Source organism: Phascolarctos cinereus, unplaced genomic scaffold, assembly GCF_003287225.1.
Source record: "Phascolarctos cinereus isolate Bilbo 61053 unplaced genomic scaffold, phaCin_HiC Scaffold_7;HRSCAF=346, whole genome shotgun sequence".
In the NCBI taxonomy this organism is placed as follows: domain Eukaryota; kingdom Metazoa; phylum Chordata; class Mammalia; order Diprotodontia; family Phascolarctidae; genus Phascolarctos; species Phascolarctos cinereus.
The window spans coordinates 32,138,734-32,155,675 of NW_027556180.1; the positions used below are offsets into that span (position 1 = coordinate 32,138,734).

The 16,942-nt window shown below is 41.7% G+C and overlaps 1 protein-coding gene across 10 annotated transcripts in view; it reads right to left on the bottom strand.

The window, feature by feature from the left end:
* Nucleotides 1-16,942, bottom strand: part of TNIK (TRAF2 and NCK interacting kinase) — a 415,562-nt gene that overhangs the window by 154,279 nt on the left and 244,341 nt on the right. For all 10 annotated transcript variants that reach the window (XM_020980386.2, XM_020980405.2, XM_078147460.1 and 7 more), the window contains exons 7-8: nt 15,645-15,775; nt 1,105-1,159 (exon numbers count right to left, since the gene is read on the bottom strand). In XM_020980386.2, coding sequence (XP_020836045.1) covers nt 1,105-1,159; nt 15,645-15,775 — 186 coding nt within the window. The remainder of the gene's footprint in view (nt 1-1,104; nt 1,160-15,644; nt 15,776-16,942) is intronic.

Genomic DNA, 16,942 nt, shown 5'->3' on the forward strand with positions numbered 1-16,942 from the left:
TGTTCTCTCTCTTTTTCCATATTTTTCTGCCTCTGTCTCTGCCACCATCTCTCTGGCACTGTAAGTCTTCGCTGTTGCCATTTTTGGTCTTTATTGGTCTTGCTTTTCCATTGGTCTCTGCCTCTCTTTGCCTTAACCAGTCTGTACACTTTTGTCTCCATCTCTTCGCTTCCCAAAGGCCCTATCTATGTCTTCATCTCTGTCTCCATCAATTTCTATCTCCTTCCTGTGTCTTCATCACTCCACAAGTATCTCGCTCACTCATCATTTTAGGTCTCCTTTTCTTTGTCTCCATCAGGTTCTATCTCCCTCTCTTTGTGTCTCCATTAATCTATGTCTCCATCACTCTCCATCATTGCCTCTATCAGTCTTTCTCTTTTTCTCTCTCTGCACCTCCACTGGTTTCTGGTTGTGCCTCCATCTCTTTATGTCTCCATCAGTCTCTTCCCCCCCCCCTCCTGTGCTTATCTCTCTCTCTCTCTCTCTCTGTCCACCAATCTGTCTGTCCCTCTGTGTCTCCATCACTGTGCTTAACTGTCACTCTCCCACCACCTCTCTCTGTCCCTACGTCTCTCTCTGTCTCTCTTTTGGCCTTCATTGTTTTCTGTCTGCTCCCCTGTCACCACCAGGCCCTTTGATGTTTCCATCACTGTCTCCATCAGTGTCTGTGTCTCGTGGCTTGTCTTGTCTGTGATTCTTATCACTGTCTCCGTTAGTCTGTCCAGTGTCTGTCTGTGACTCTAACACTGTCTCCATAAATCTTTCTGTCCTTCTTTTTGCCTCCATTGGATTTTGCCTGGTTCTCTGTCACCACCAGCCCCTCTGTGTCTGTCAGTGTTCCTGTCACTGTCTCCATCAGTCTCTGCCTCTGCCTCTCTCTGCTGAAGAAAGAAATCTTCATACCAGCCAATAATGAACAAGCTTCTGCTGGATATAACCTTAATTTTTCAATCCCAACACGCCAGCTTGATCCCATACACAGTTCACTGTACCAGAAGAAATGCCCATTGCAGCTCTTGGCAGCCCTCCACCATTAGCTTAGTCACAGATGCTCCCCTTCCCCCTCTACCCCCAACCCTGCCCAGCTGAGACTTCCTTACTTACGGGGGGCACCTTCTGCCATTTCAATGGCTGTGATTCCCAAAGACCACAAGTCACTCTGTAAGAGAGAGAAGAAACAAACATGGGCATAAATTAATCCAGTCAGGACTTTTGTTAACCCTGGTCACTGTTTCAGAGCTTGGCTTCTAGGGCCATTTAAGGGTTTTCAGTTTTTTTTTTTATCAAAACCAATTCCCTTTTCTCCCTAGATTAATGATTCTCCCAACTTGGGGAAGCACAGGGTGAGGATCCTGGTATGGGGCAGAGAGTTAGATCAAGGAGTCTCCAAATCCACATGCAAATCTGACGACACAGCATAGCGAGAAGAGAGACAGCCTGGGTTCAAATCTCAGTTCTGCTCCTTATAACCTGTAGGACCCTGGCCGAGATCTGGGCTCAGTTCCTAACCTGTAAAATTGAGGAAGTTAAACTAGGTTGTCTAGGAGATCCCTGCCAGAACTAAATCTGGTTCAATAAGTATGCAACTCAATTGCACAAACTGAGCTGAAGATGCAAAGACAAAACAAAACAAAATAAAACCAAACCAGCCTTCGCCCTTGAGGAGCATCCATTCCTCTGGGCCTTGGTAGCCTGTTGTTAGGATGAGTACATGTCATGCATGAGGCTGAAAGAGATGCAAGGGTGTTGAGGACTCTGCAGACTGAATAAGGAATGTGCCTTGTACGCAGACAGATTTCTGGTTTCCAAAGTATATAGATGCTACTGTGACTAACAAAATACATGTATTTAAAAGTTTCGCTAAATTAATGGCAGCATTTTGTTATTATCTATTTTTCCAAGGAACTCCAGTGACTCCTTGTTGTCTCTAGGACTACTACAGGGTCAACTAAAAGTCTCAATGCAGTTTTAAACTATAATAACTTAAAACTACACTATGACTTTTGAGACACCCTGTCCAAAGCCCTCTCTCTGACATTGAAAAAGCCTTTGAAATCTGACTCCAGGATACCTCTCTAGGCTAGTTGCCCTTTACTCCCTTCTACAAACTCCACATTCAAGATAAATTGGCCTTCCTGCCATTCCTCAAATATTTCTGCCTCTGTCCTGCATTCCTGGAATGCTCTCTCTCCTTATCTCTGCCTCGGAGAATCCCTTGTTCCCTTCCAAGCTCAGCAGTCACCACCTCCAACGGGAGCCCTTTCTGGAGCCTCCTTGTGTCTCCTACAAGTATTCCCAGGTTTTACTGAAACTCTCTCTTTCTTCATTTAACGGCAAAATCATACTCATTACATTTACATATTAGAATGTATTTAGCTGTTCACCAAATGATGGGCAATGCCTTAGTTTCCAGTTCTTTACTCTTTCTTTTACATATACCTTTCCTTTATTGTACCTCATTTTTGTCTTTATATTTCAAACACGTAGAAATGTACCTTCTAATTCCAACACGGACCTGGATGAGCTTAATGGCCACTGAAATGAACTTGAAATACTGAGGTATAGATGTATCCACACACACACACACACAGAGCATCCTTGTGAGTTATTGGGGTTTTATTTGGAGGGGCAAGGAAGAAACAACTCACTAGTACCTTCCCCATAATGCCTTTCCTGATCCTTCCAGAAGCTAGCGCCACCCCCACGATTTATCTTCTATCTATGTATTTATTCTGTATATACTTCACATATTTCTATCTCCTTTGACAGAATGGAAGCTCCTTGAGGGAAGGCATTATTTGATTTCCTGGGGAAGGTGGTATGTGTATTCCCAGCACAAAGTCCAGTCCAAGCTGCCATATAGCCAATGCTTAATAGAAATGTATTGATTGACTGACTGATTGATCAGGAATCTGAGATATGATATGCTGACACTACCCAGCCACCAATTAAGTCATCAAATCCCATCAGCTATTTAGCTAGAATGGTTCCAAACGTGGTGATGAAGAGGCCAAAAGTTCTAGACCCTACTTGCTATTCCTCATCATCTCTGCTTCTCCAAAAGCTGGCTTCCATTGTCGCCAGAAACCAGGAGTTCTTGTTCTGAGAAAAAGGGACTCATTATCAAAGTTGATAACTAGTCTGATACCACCAACAGGCCACATGCACTTGCTGCCAATTTCCAGGTGGAACTTTCCAGTGTTAAGCACAATATACCAAGTAGAATGTTAAGCCTTTGTAAGTAGCTAGTTAGCACAAAGCAGTAAGTGCCCCAGGTCAGGTTCTGGGGTGGTTGGGAGGGCAAACATATGAGGGAGAAGAGCCAAAGAGGGAAGAAATAATAGAGTATTTTGATTTTTTTCCCCCAGTTAGCGGTCCCATAATTCTCCGCTCTCTAATTTTGCCTACACAATAGCTGCTGAAGTGATATTCCTAAAAAATAGGACACTCAATGACTTTCCACTATTCAAAGAGTTCCAAAGGTGTCCTATTGCCTCCAGAACACCCCCCTCCACCGCCCTCCCGTAATCTGACATTTGAAGCTTGCTTTGAGAGCTTGCTTTTCCAAATATATATTAGTCCCCTTCACTCACTCTATAGTCTAGTCAAAGGGGACTTTTCCCTGTTCCTCACACACACGATTCTACCTCCCATCTCACTGTCTTTGCCCAGTTCTTGAACACATTTCTTCCATACCTGCACACCTTAGAATCCCAAGCTCAGCTTCAGTCACCTCCTACATGAGGCCTTTCCTGACCTGTTCCCCTTTTTATTAGAGCCTTCCTTCTAGAAAATACTTTGCATTAACTTTTTAAAAGTTAAAAATAGTTTTCAATTAATGAGCATTTATTTTCTCTCCCTCTCACTGCTGCCTGCTCCCAGTCAAAAATACGCATGTCAAGCAAAGTAAATTCCCACATTGGGTGTACCCCTAAATGGATAGCTTTTCCTGCACCAGAGAGTCTATAACCTCTCTGATGAGAGGCAGGCAAGTAGCTGCTTTGTCATTAGTCCTCTGGACGTGTGGTTGGTTTCTGCATTGACAAGCTTCTCAAATCCTTCAGAGATGTTTGTCTTTAAAATGTTGTTATCACTGTAGAAAGAGATATCACTCTGTTAACTTCAATCTGCATCAGCTCCTACAAGTATTCCCAGGTTTTTCTGAAACTATCTCTTTCTTCATTTAATGGCAAAATCATATTCGTTACATTTACATATTAGAATATATTTATCTGTTCACCAAATGATGGTGATGCCTTAGTTTCCAGTTCTTTGCCACCAAAAAAATAGTGGCTTTAAATATTTTTTTTTTATACTTAGGCCCTTTATCTCTTTCTTTAATCTCCTTGTAGTATAGGACCCGTTGTGATTCATGATTCTATATTTCCTTAAATATATATACGGGTGTGTGTGTGTGTGTGTGTGTGTGTGTGTGTGTGTGTGTGTGTGTGTGTGTGGTGTCTGCTTCCAGCAGAATATAAGCCCTTTGGAGGCAGCGCCTGTTTCATTGTTCTCTTTGCATGCTCAGTACCAGCACAATGCCAGGCACACAACACACTTCTCTCCCCTTCGAGCCAAGAGGGAAATCTTTCTAATTGGCTGCATGGCATTTGCACCACCACTTGGATGTATGCAGATGCTGTGGTTTCTTTGAGAACTCCATTTTCTATCATAGTTAGGATCGTTTTCCCTGAGATTATCTCATCTTTCAAAAGCAGCATTGATATTCCTGGCTGCACACCCAAAGTCATTTGCAAGCTGTGCTCATCTGCCCGCACTAGGAAGCAGGAAATGCCCTTGACTTGTCTTGTTTAAGCCTTTGGATCCATCAGTGAATCCCAGAGATACTTTGGAACTTAAATATGAGAGAAAGCGCTCCAATTAAGAGTGGCAAGATGGCTCCAGGGAGAAGAGAAAGGCATGAGGGAAGAACAAGATGGAGAATGAGTCAGTGAGAGAGGAGTTTCTTTAGTGGCCATGGTGTGACTCATTTTGGGCAGAAGACAGGTAATTCATTATTCCAGCAGCACTGCGCAGGTTACTCTGTGGAATGATTAATGGCTTCGCAGTGTGTGCATTACAAACACAACACACACAAATTCCAGTGCCTCAGTGGAGGCATAGCCCAATATGCATCTTCTCTCTTGGTGGGTGGCCAGCTGGCAGCAAGATGAGGTCCAGCTTGAACAAAGCTAGAAGGATCGTTCCTGGGTTGAGATGATGATGATGGTATGAGGAAGAAAAGTGGCCTGCTCTGCTGGGAACACTAACGCCAAAAGGAGAGACAACAACGAATGAATCTTGGACTCTTTCTTGATGCAACTCTCGCAATCTTTATTTAATTTAGCAAACCCATCTAACGTCAGTCTAATGTCTGGGGTCCTGGAGCTTTGTCTCTATAGTAGGCACACACTGCAGGGCAATAGTACAGTGTAAGTTTTCATGAGGCATACGGTATGGGGAACTGAATTTTTATCATTAATAGAATGTAGTCTCTTTGATGGGTGGGGTCTGGCAGAATTATTTGGTTGTACTGCTAGCATCTATCATGGTATCAGGCTCATGATAGGGGACTGCAAAACGCTTTTTGATCAACTCAGTGTTATGACTTTGTTAAATGCTTAATTGTTTATTTTTTAAAATGTATTTAGTTTCAGTTTTCAACATTCATTTTTATAAGGTTTTGAACTCCAAATTGTTCCTCCTCCCTCCCCACCCTCCTCCCTAAGACAGCAAGCAATTTGACATGGGCTACATGTGTACAATCATATTCAACATATTTCCACACTAGTATTGTTGTGAAAGAAGAATCAGAATCAGAAATCATGAGAAAGGAAAAAACAGAACAAAAAGAGAAAACAGGATGCTTCAATCTGCATCTTGACTTCACAGTTCCTTCTCTGGATGTGGACAACATTTTCCACCATGAATCTTGCTGACAAGAGCTAAGTCTATCAAAGTTGGTCATCACACAATATTGCTGTTACTGTAAGGTCTTTGTTGAAAAATCCCAGGGTAGCATGAGATGTTTCATATACCATCTGCTAAACCCATTAACCTGAAAAAGTTTGTCTAGCTCTCTACATTTCATTAATATCAAGTGAGTAGCCAAAGTATTTAAAGAGGTGTGACCATAGACATGAATCTAATCCTCTCTTTGGGAACCACATTCCTCAGAGGGCTGTGCATTTTGAGAGGCACTGGGGAAAGTCTCATGAAGAAGGAGGCACAGGATTGGAGAAGGCAGGGTAACTAGCCAGGGAGACAAAAGAAGACAAAATGGTAGCTGAGTTCTCAGCTCTGGTCACCACCTTGTTCCTGTGCCAAGTGGAAACCAAAGTGCTCTATACAAAGAGCTGAAGGAAACCAAGAGGAAGCCATAAACCCTTCCAACACTCCTTGTTCCCATGCCAACACTCTGCCATGAGTGACTTGATATATAGAGCTCCAGTATTTTGCAGAGACAAAGTTAATAGTGAGTTGAGAGCAGTACTCTACAGGAGACAAATGGGCAACATTCATTCCCCTTTGTTTGATTCAATGTCCTTGATCTGCCTCACTATCCTCTTTTAGATGTCTTTGCTGGTGATTTCACATATCAAAATGGTTTGGCATGTAAGAGAAGAGATTGGATGGGGGATCCAACCAGAGGCTGGCATATAATTGACCTGAAATCCAACTCTGAACCATCATTTGGTGAAGAGCTAAGCAAATTCTGATATGTAAATGTAATGAAATATGATTTTGCCATTAGAAATGAAGAAAGAGAATTTCAGAGTTGTTGTTGGAGGATTGGGAAGGGAGGGATAAGTTCAGTGCATGATACATACTTTGCTTTTCTACATTAGTAATGATCTTATTCATTTAGTTTTACTCTATATAATGAGGGGGTTAAGATCCTTCTAGCTAGAAATCCAAAGACCGCATAGAAGATGAAGTCATAGAAATAGAAATATCAATGAAATTTATCAAAAATAGAGACACATGGAGTTCAATGATACATTCTGGTCACTCATCAAGGCAAGATGAAAATCAGAGTCCTTAATTTGCATCCTGCTGCCAAATGCCTTGAACAATAATGTCTTGACTCTTTTGGTCACTGACATCCAAAGGACTTTGCCACCTTGCCTCAGCTGCCCTCTCCCTCTGACCCAATAGCCCCCTTCTCTCAATGGTGAGTTCCTCCTGGAAGTTCCATGTTGAGGAATGGCCCAGTTCAGCCTTGCTTCATTCTCTGGACTTCTTTACATCTGGGGTGTGCGCCTCTTTTCTTCCCCTACTTCTGCTTTTCAACTCCCTTTTATGTGTTGTCTCCCTCCATTAGAATGTAAGCTCTTGGAGGGCAGGCACTAGCTTTCTTTTTTGCTTGCCTTCATATCCTCAGTGCTTAGCACAGTACCTGGCACAAGAATGCCAACTAATCCCTGTTGACTTCTTCACTTGTCTTGACTTGTGCTAAAATAAACACTTCTCTAAAAAATTGTAATTTAGAATAAAATCCTGTAACATGATATTTCTTGAGAGCATACTTAAGTCCTGATCATCTGTGCTAAGGGAAGGGAGGGATAGGATAAATAGACCCTGCAGCCAAGATAATTCAAAGTCAGAAGATTCACAGAATTTCTGAGCTAGAATGGATGCTAATGGCCAAGTTCAAGAATGCCCTGTATCGCATTCCAGCTAAGGGGTCATGCAACTTGGACTGGAGACCTCAAATGTGGGGGAATCCACTGTCTCCAGAGGCAGTCCACTTTACTCTCCTCTTTATATGCTATCATAATTCCCTGTAGTTTTCATTAGCTTGAGCTTTTTTAAAGCTAGTCCTAATGAGAGCTTGTATTCCTTTACAAGAGTTGGCATGATGGGAAGTCATAAAGAATGGTGATGCATAAGGACCTGTCCTTGGGTTATAAATCAATTGTGGCAGTGGATAGTGTGCTGGGCCTGGAGTCAGGAAGAGCTGAGTTCAAATCTGGCCTCAGATACTTGCTAGCTGGGTGGCCCTGGGCAAGTCACTTAACCCTGTTTGCCTCTGTTTCCTCATCTGTAAAAAGGAGCTGGAGAAGGAAATGGTCAACCACTCCAGTATCTTTGGCAGGAAAACCCTACATTGGATCATGACTGAAAACGACTGATCAAGAACAAACCACACAATAACAAAAACTTATCTTTGTGTAGTATTGCTCTAACAACAGCTCTTCTAAAGCGTAGCACAAATTATTATTATTATTATTATGAGGAAACTTTGTCCCCAAAAGAGAGAAAGACTTGTCCATTGTGACTCAGCTTTGTAAGTCTCAGATCTAAGACTGGAACCCAGATCTTCAGGCACAAAGCCCAGCGATCCTTCCAGTGATCACATACCATGCAGATGAATAGGTCATACCATCATGGGATTATAGATTTAGAACTGGAAGCGACCTTAGGAATCATCAAGTCCACCTTGCCCATTTAACAATTGAGGAAACTGAAGCAAAGAAAGGTTAAGCCACCTTCCCAGGATCACATAATAACAACATTGATAGAATGCTATGAAATTTAGCAAAAATCTTGACAAAGACTATAATGATTTTATCCCCACAGCAACCCTGGGAGCAATTATTAGCCCCATCTTACAGATGAGGAAACTGAGACTCAGAGACATTCAGGGACTTGTCCAGGGTCACATAGCATCTCAAGTGAGATTTGAACTTGGCACTTCCTGGCCTCAAGTCTAGGACCTATCCATTATACGTACTGTCTTGCTAATTGACCTCCAACTGACTCATTTTTATAACCCGCCTCCTTACTTATTCATGCATTTTTAACAAAGTCTGAAGCTTGCTTGCATGCCAGGTTCCAGAGACAGCAGAAACGGTGAGGCATGAGATTAAAGGAGACATTTAAGAGTGGACGTGAAGAATATAGGTGTGGATCCATTATATTGCTTACAGAGGACCTAAGTCCCAGCACCTCACAAGCATCTATCAGGGTTTATTCTTTCCAAAACTCTTTCATACACACACTGGAAAGGCTGCAAGGTGCAGCAGAAGGATGTCTCCCTCTGGAGGAAGAGGACCTGGATTCCAATCCTGCTGCTCTCACTGAGTGATCTGGGGCGACTAACAGTCTCCAGAGGCATTAGTGTGCTCGTAGATACAATACCAGATGTGGCCACTAGGGGCCCTTCTAGCTCTCAACCCATGATGCCATTTGATTCTCATAACAGCCTTGTGACATAGGCAGGACGGGGATTATTATCCAGAATCTACATTATAGAAACTGAGGTTTAAAGACGTCAAAGAAGACAGAGCATGGTATACAGGAAAGGGCTTTTCATCTGGATTCAAGAAAGAAGACCTGTGTTCAAATCCTGCCTGTGGCACTCACTTGATGTGTGACAGAGCCCAGGTCACTAAGCCTTAATTTCTTCATCTGTCAAGTGGGAATAATAACTACTGTGATGCCCATCACCTCACGGGGTCATTTAGGTTATCAAACAAGACAAGCATATAAGCCACTCTGTAAATCCTATGACACAGATATGTGTTCATGTATTATTTATTCAAACCAGATTTGAACTTGGGTCTTCCTGCCTCCAGGCCTGGTGCTCTATCTACTGTGCCACCTAGCTGCCCATACACATACATATATCTAAATCTGTGTGCATAATATAAATTTTTACATATAAAATCTATATACATATATAAATATATAGATATGAGTGAATATATGTACAGCTAGCAAGCTAGATGTACAATCGGCTATAATTAATAATAATTATAATAAATATAATATAATAATGAATAATTTTCTCACGGTCCCATGGTAAGCACTACCATCATCACCATCGCCATCATGAAGAATGACCTAAAGGCAAAGCATTGGAAGTCTGGCTTCTTTCCCTTACATGACCATGTATGTTAACCTTAGCGATTCTATACAGCTCCTGTCATGGGCAGCTAGGTGGCACAGAGGACAAAGGCGGCATCAGAGCACTTAATGTGAGACCCTGGGCAAGTCATTTTTGTTGGCTTCAGTTTCTACCTATGTGAAATGGGCATAATTATAGGACTTACTTCACAGGGATGTTGTGGGGATCCAATAAGATAATACATACAGGGCAATTCATTAACTTTAAATTGCTATCTCAATGCTAGTTGTTATTATTGTTGTAATTACAGCATCACAAACAAATGGAATGGGATGATGGTGATGAGAATGATGATATATTTATGTAATGCTTATATTTTGCAGATTTCTTTGTCTATATTTTCTCATTTGAGCAGATGGGAGACTGATGAGATCTCGTGATACCAGGGAACTCCCTGAGGAGACAATTCCTCTTCTGAAGCATGTTTGAAGTTCTTTACAGACATGATCTCATTTGGGCATCCCAACCTCTCTGAGAGGCTGGTGCTTTCATTAAATTCATTTCACAGATGGGGGACAGAGAAATTGAGGGACTTGGCAGTCCCACAACTAGCCTGAGGAGGGATTCAGCCCTAAATCTTACTGACTTTGAGCCCAGCATTCTATCTACCACCCTACATTGCATTTCTTAGATAAGCAGTGAGTCCTTTTAGCTCTAAGTCAACCATACACCAGAGAAAGCATTGGCTCTGGATTCAGAGGATTTGCATTCAGATCCTGTCTGTGATGCTTACACCCTCATGTAAGCTTGGAAAAATCTTTTCCTGCCCTAAGCCTCAGTTTCTTCATTTGTAAAATGACTGGGTTAGTCTAGATTGCCTCGAGGTCCCTACCAACTCAGGATCTAGGATCCTGATAAAAGAAAATACAAAATTTAAAAATACATAAACACACACCGAAATAAAGCAGCCTCAGAATTGAATTGTGAACTGTTTTTTATTATTAATTTAGATTCTTTTGAACATTTATCATCAAAAGGGAAAGCTTTCATTTTTGTCCCACATACTTATCAGGGAAATGAAACCTTTCCGTTGACTTGAAGTGTTTTGACAGGCTGTCAGGAAATGAGAAAGAGAAGGACCTCTAGGGGAAAACGAGCACACCAGACAAATGAGATTTTTTATGTTATTGCCTGATAATAGGATAGATTGGGGGCGGGCTGTTTGTGGTCCCCTCTCTATAGCAGGCGCTGTCTGCTTCCAATAAATAAGCATGAGCTTGGCCAATGGCTTTACTTATCCTCCAAGGATGAAGCCTCCAGAGGCTTTATTGCCTTATCAAATCTTGGCATTGTTTTGATCTTGAGAGATACTTTGTCCAAATCTTTCAAGAGCCTCTTCGCACCCCACCCCCACTGAGACCCCAAATTGTAAATTATACCTTGTCACGACTTCAAAGGAAAGGCTTTTTGGCTATAGAGGCTTCAAGAAATGACCAAGAGGCTTCTAATTATGTGATTCAGAAAACTCCCTCTAGCAAATAAGGCAAGAAAGTACAGCAAAGGGACTTTGGGGAGGGCCAAAATAAGGGCTTACTGAAGAAGCCTCCATCCCCGCTGAGGACCCTGTTCTAGCCCTTGGAGGGCCGACCCTATGAGAAAGCCTCTGAGAGCATAATAGAATGCTCCTGCCAAGAATTGAATGGAAATATTAATAAAATCATAATGACCGTTATTATTATTTCTAATATATAGAAAAAGCTTTATGTTTTTCCAACCCTATGAGGAAGAGATGGTTATTCTCTCCATTTTAGAGATGAGGAAACTGAGGCAGGCATCAGTTAAATGATTTGCCCAGGGTCACACAGCTAGCAGGTGTCCGAGGTTGGATTGGAACTCAGGCCTTCCTGACTCCAGGCCCAGCACACTATCTACCATGGTGCCTAGCTAACACTATACAGCCCCAAATCTTTCAATTAATCTTCATTTGCCATGGATTTACAGTCTGTTACCATCCTGGACATTTTCCCTTTCACAATGTAATGATGTAACAAAGAATTCTGAAGAGGTAAGATGGTTTCAAGTCTTCTGTGAGTGACCGGGACCAAGCCCATCCTGTCCCACTCCACTCTCTCCTGCCCTTCACAATCTCATCTCCTTTACCATCTCTACTGAACTTGTCCAAAAGGAAGTTGGTTTTGGTGGGAGTGATTCTCTATGGGACTGAGAAGTCACAAAATGCCCACTCTAGAGGCTGCAGCCAGCTGGGCTTTGAGAAGGGTGAAAGGCTCTGTTTAGCTGACCTACAGCCTCCGGCGATTTTGTGAGCTCTTCTACACAATGCCAACATAGATTGACTGCCACTGCTCACTGCTGAACATGTCATTGCTAGAAGAATGGTAATGTATCCCTAAAAGAGGTACAACCCAGAACCTGGATCCTGGGTGAGAATTAAGACACTCAAGAGGGATTTACAGTTTAAATAATCGAACCACTGCTTCTCCTTAGTGGTTTAAAGAAACCCAATTTGTTTTGGCAAGAGATGAATTTTACATCATACCACTGTTTTTCCAATAGACCCTTGTAAAATTCTCCTATTGACTAAATTTGAAGGAAGCAGGACACTTAAAATACAGAATAGGGTGGCCTTTCGAGCTCATTTTCCTCCAAAGAGACTCGTGGTTTCCTAACTGCCCTGAGAGACATGTCACGATGACTGAGAAGCTTGTTTTCCTGACCCAATTTCAATAATGATGATGCCTTATTCTGATTTAATACTTGTCATAGGGATAGCTAACCGTGTTTTCAGGACCAGTTTTTCAGGCAGGCAAGTGGCTGCAGTGTTTCACAACGCATGGAAGATCAGGGTTGTAGTTCTGTCTCTAATACACAATGGTTTTGCAACCCGAAGTAAGTCACATAACGTCTCTGGACCTCACTGAGGGCAATGAACTCTGAGATCCATAATTTAATGATAATGACTTCCAAGGTCCCTATCAGCTTTTAGTTTTTCCCAGTAAACAACAGAGAGCACAAGTTCTAGGACTCAATTTCTCCACCTGTAAAATAGGCAGGGAGATTAAGTATAAAATGAGGGGGATTAATTGGATGACATAAGGACCTTTCCGAGTCAACCTCACCTCTGCTTCTCTGAATCCTTAGCTTGTATCTCAGGTGACCCCTCCTATATCAGGTCACTCCTAATGATTTCAGATGTTACTGCTCTTCGATGTCTGCCCCAAAGTTATTTTGTGTTACTTGGTAGTTATTTATCTGTGTACATGTGGTATTCTCTGGCCAGATTGTGAGCTGGTTCAGGGTTTTGTATCCACAGTGCCTAGAAGAGGGGTATTTAATAAATTCTCATTTAATTAAACCAAATTCTACCATTCTATAGAGTACCAGGCTTAGAGTCAGGAAGACTCCTCTTTCTGAGTTCATATGTGGCCTCAGACACTAGCTATGTGACCCTGGGCAAGTCACAAAACACTGTTTGCCTCAGTTTCCTCATCTGTAAAATGAGCTGGAGAAAGATGTGGCAAACCACTCCAGTATCTTTGCCAAGAAAACCCCAAAAGTGGTCACAAAGAGTCCGACGTGACTGAAAACAACTAAATAGCAACAACATGAAGTCTACAAAGAAAGCTGAATATTTTGTCCAAGGTTATTGGGTGAGCAGTACAAAGACCACATGGCCTGCCTCGCCAACAATTTCTACTGCCATGAGAAAACTGTCGGGGAGAAGCAGGTCTCCTGGATTCCACTGGCCCCACATTTGCTGGATGACCTTCCACCCACATCTAAACACAATGTCAGCAAACCCTGTTGCTATTCGTGGTGGTAAACAATGCTGGAGACATCCAAGACTGTTGAACTGGTGCCTATGCAATCAGGTTCAAGAGACAGAAGAAGCCCACACAAAAACCTGTCTTCTTTCACATGCTTTGGGCGAAGGTGACAGATCTCATTCTTCTACGCAGATATTGGGAGACTTATTATTAGCAGCTTCTCAGTTTGCAGCATGAAGCCAAGAGAGGCCCACTGAATTTTAACTGACCACTCCAATATACAACGCACTTTTGGCACCATATGAAAGCTGCTCACACCCTATGTCTCCTCTACGAAAAGTAACTCAGTAATAAGGCCCTTAGCAATGAGATTTTATATAATACTAAGGATGCTTGAATCTGACTATTTTAAGTTGGGAGATGACAGAAGACAATGAATTCATAATTTAGTATAAAATGAATATGAAAAGAAAGGAAAAAACGGCCAAGATTGTTTGCCATAAATATGAATAATAAATGAAATGGAAACATGTTTTTCAATGCCATGAGGATAGAGCAAAAGATAGATTGAGTGGACAGAAAAGACAAGCCAGAAATGTTTAAAGAATTTTTGTAAGGAAACAATCAGATATTATGGGCGATTTTAAAAATACACATGGACACCTTCAAATATACTACCCTAGTTTGGCTATAACCTTGTGAATAACAAGAAGAAGAACAACAATCGGTCTGTAACATTCAAATGTTAGCAAACTACATTTTGTGTACGTTGTCTCGTTTGAGACCCACAACAACCAAGTGTGAGGTCAGTGGTAATCATGAGGCCCAGCAATTTCTGAAGAACCAAAAGAGGAGGTCAATGGAGAGACATATCCTAGGCATACACCAATGAACTACAGTGCCTTCCAAATGAAGACATGAGCAAAAAGTAGCATGACAGATATCTGTATGAATGGAGCCAAGAATGAAAAATAACAGATGGACAGCCTGGGTGGCAGTGGTAGCAGCAATAGCAGGAGTAGCAGTAGTAGTACTAGTACAAGTAGTCGTTTTATCTTTATATTACAGTTTAAAGTTTGAAAAGTGCTTGACAAATACTATCTCATTTGATCCTCACAACAACCCTGAGAAGCAGCTGTTATTATGACCCTCGATTTATAGATGAGGAAACTGAAGTAGATGGATGTCAGGGGTCTTGGCTAGGGTCACACAGCTACAAAGTATCTAAGGCCAGATTTGAGCTCAGGTCTTCCTGATTCTAGGTTGTGTTCTATCCTCTGTTACCCATAACATGAGGAAGAAAGGAGGGAGGGAAAGAAGAATGGAAGCAAGGAAGGAAGGAAGGAAGGAAGGAAGGAAGGAAGGAAGGAAGGAAGGATGGAAGGAAGGAAGGAAGGAAGAAAGGAAGGAAGGACAGAAGGAAGAAAGGAAGGAAGGAAGGAAGGAAGGAAGGAAGGAAGGATGGAAGGAAGGAAGGAAGGAAGAAAGGAAGGAAGGACAGAAGGAAGAAAGGAAGGAAGGAAGGAAGGATGGATGGAAGAAAGAAAGGTGGGAGGGAGAGAGAGAAAAGAAGGAAGGAAGGAAGGAAAAACACTAACCTAGAAGGTCTCTGGAATTCTGGGCAGATTTTCTTTGAAGGATATACTGGAGGACATAGCCAAGAGTCACAAAGAATGACAAAGTCATACTGTGCTCTATTCTATGGCAGGACATAGCCACATTGATGACATCCATGGATTCATTGAAGTCCTGCTATATTAAGTCCAGTTAAGTATCCTATGATTATTTTTTATTTCTCCCTCTTGCTCATGGAACTATCCTATATATAGCATACAGTATATATACTCTATATACCTGTATACCTATATACAGTATACAGGTACTTACTAAATGTTGACTGAATAAATATATTATACATTCAAAGACACAAGAGGATCCTCCCACCGAAAGACGTAGAATGGGAGGTTTGCTTTGATGCTGAAAGCAATGTAGTGAAGAACTCATACCTTGAAATCGTAGGTGGCATCAGGATTCTCATCACAGGCAATAACTTCTGGGGCCATCCAGTAGGGTGTGCCAATGAATGTATTTCTTCGACCTACTGTTCGGTCTAACTGGGCACTGACGCCAAAATCCACTGGGTAAGGAAGCACAGACACATACGTATTAAGCATGAAACCTTATAATTCATTTGGGAACAAAAATAAAATGGCAGTCTCAAATTGGACACTTTGTGGGAAGATTGCATCATGTTGTGTTCTTACTAGTCTACTTAGGCATGTAGCCTTAAAATCAAGGATATTCTTAATCTTTGGTTTGTCTTGGAAGCACCTTGCCAACAACAGAGGAGAGCCATCCTGGGTGCTTGCATCAAAATATGGCAGACCAAACAACCTATGTTTAATAAGGACATTTGTGAAGAGGCAGGATGGCACAGTGAGCAGGCCAGCCTTGAAGTCCCTTTTAGCTACTAGACCCTCAATCCTGAAATTATGGTATGTATCCAAGTCCCGGTCCTACCTTTGACGTGTACTGCGTGCGTAACGCTGGTCAAGTTCCTTCACTTGTTAAAGAGTACAGACTCTAAGGCTATAATTCACAATGAGTTGTAGACCTGCATGAGTGGAGGGAGTTTCCATATTGGGAGTTCCTCCCACTGAAGAAATCACAGACTCAAAGAAATAAAAATATCAATGTATTTTTGTTAATAGACCCTTTCTGGGATCCAGATCACACACAAACACAGAGATGAAACCAAAATTCCACCCAGGCAATGCAGGGTTGCTTCCCAAAAGTGGTGGGGGGGAGTAACTGCTTCCGGAGTAGGAACATAGGTATTGTATAAAAAGTAGAATCTTCTAGAAAACAATTCTGTGCTTATTTTATAACTTCTGAATGTTCCTAGGGATGCTTTGGGGGAAATGACAGTACAAAATTTCTTTTGTATCTCAATTTTTAAATATATAAAAAATATCTTAATTATTCAATATGTTCTCTATATGTAGCATTTTGCTCCCCAGAAGGACTCCTTAAGTGCAGGGCAGCTAGTCAACAGGCAACAAGTATTTCTTAATAGTTTACTATGCGCCAGGCAATGTACTGCAAGCTGAGGATACAAAGAAAAAGTTAAAACCCACTTCTTGCTTTCATGAGGCTTACACTCTATCGAAGAAGTTTATATCCTAATGGGACTATGTTATTTTTATCTTCATATAACCAGTGTCCAATACATTGCCTTACTAATTGAAATAGCTTAATAAATGAATTGGAGATTTTAAAATAAACTCTTCAATTGAACATATCA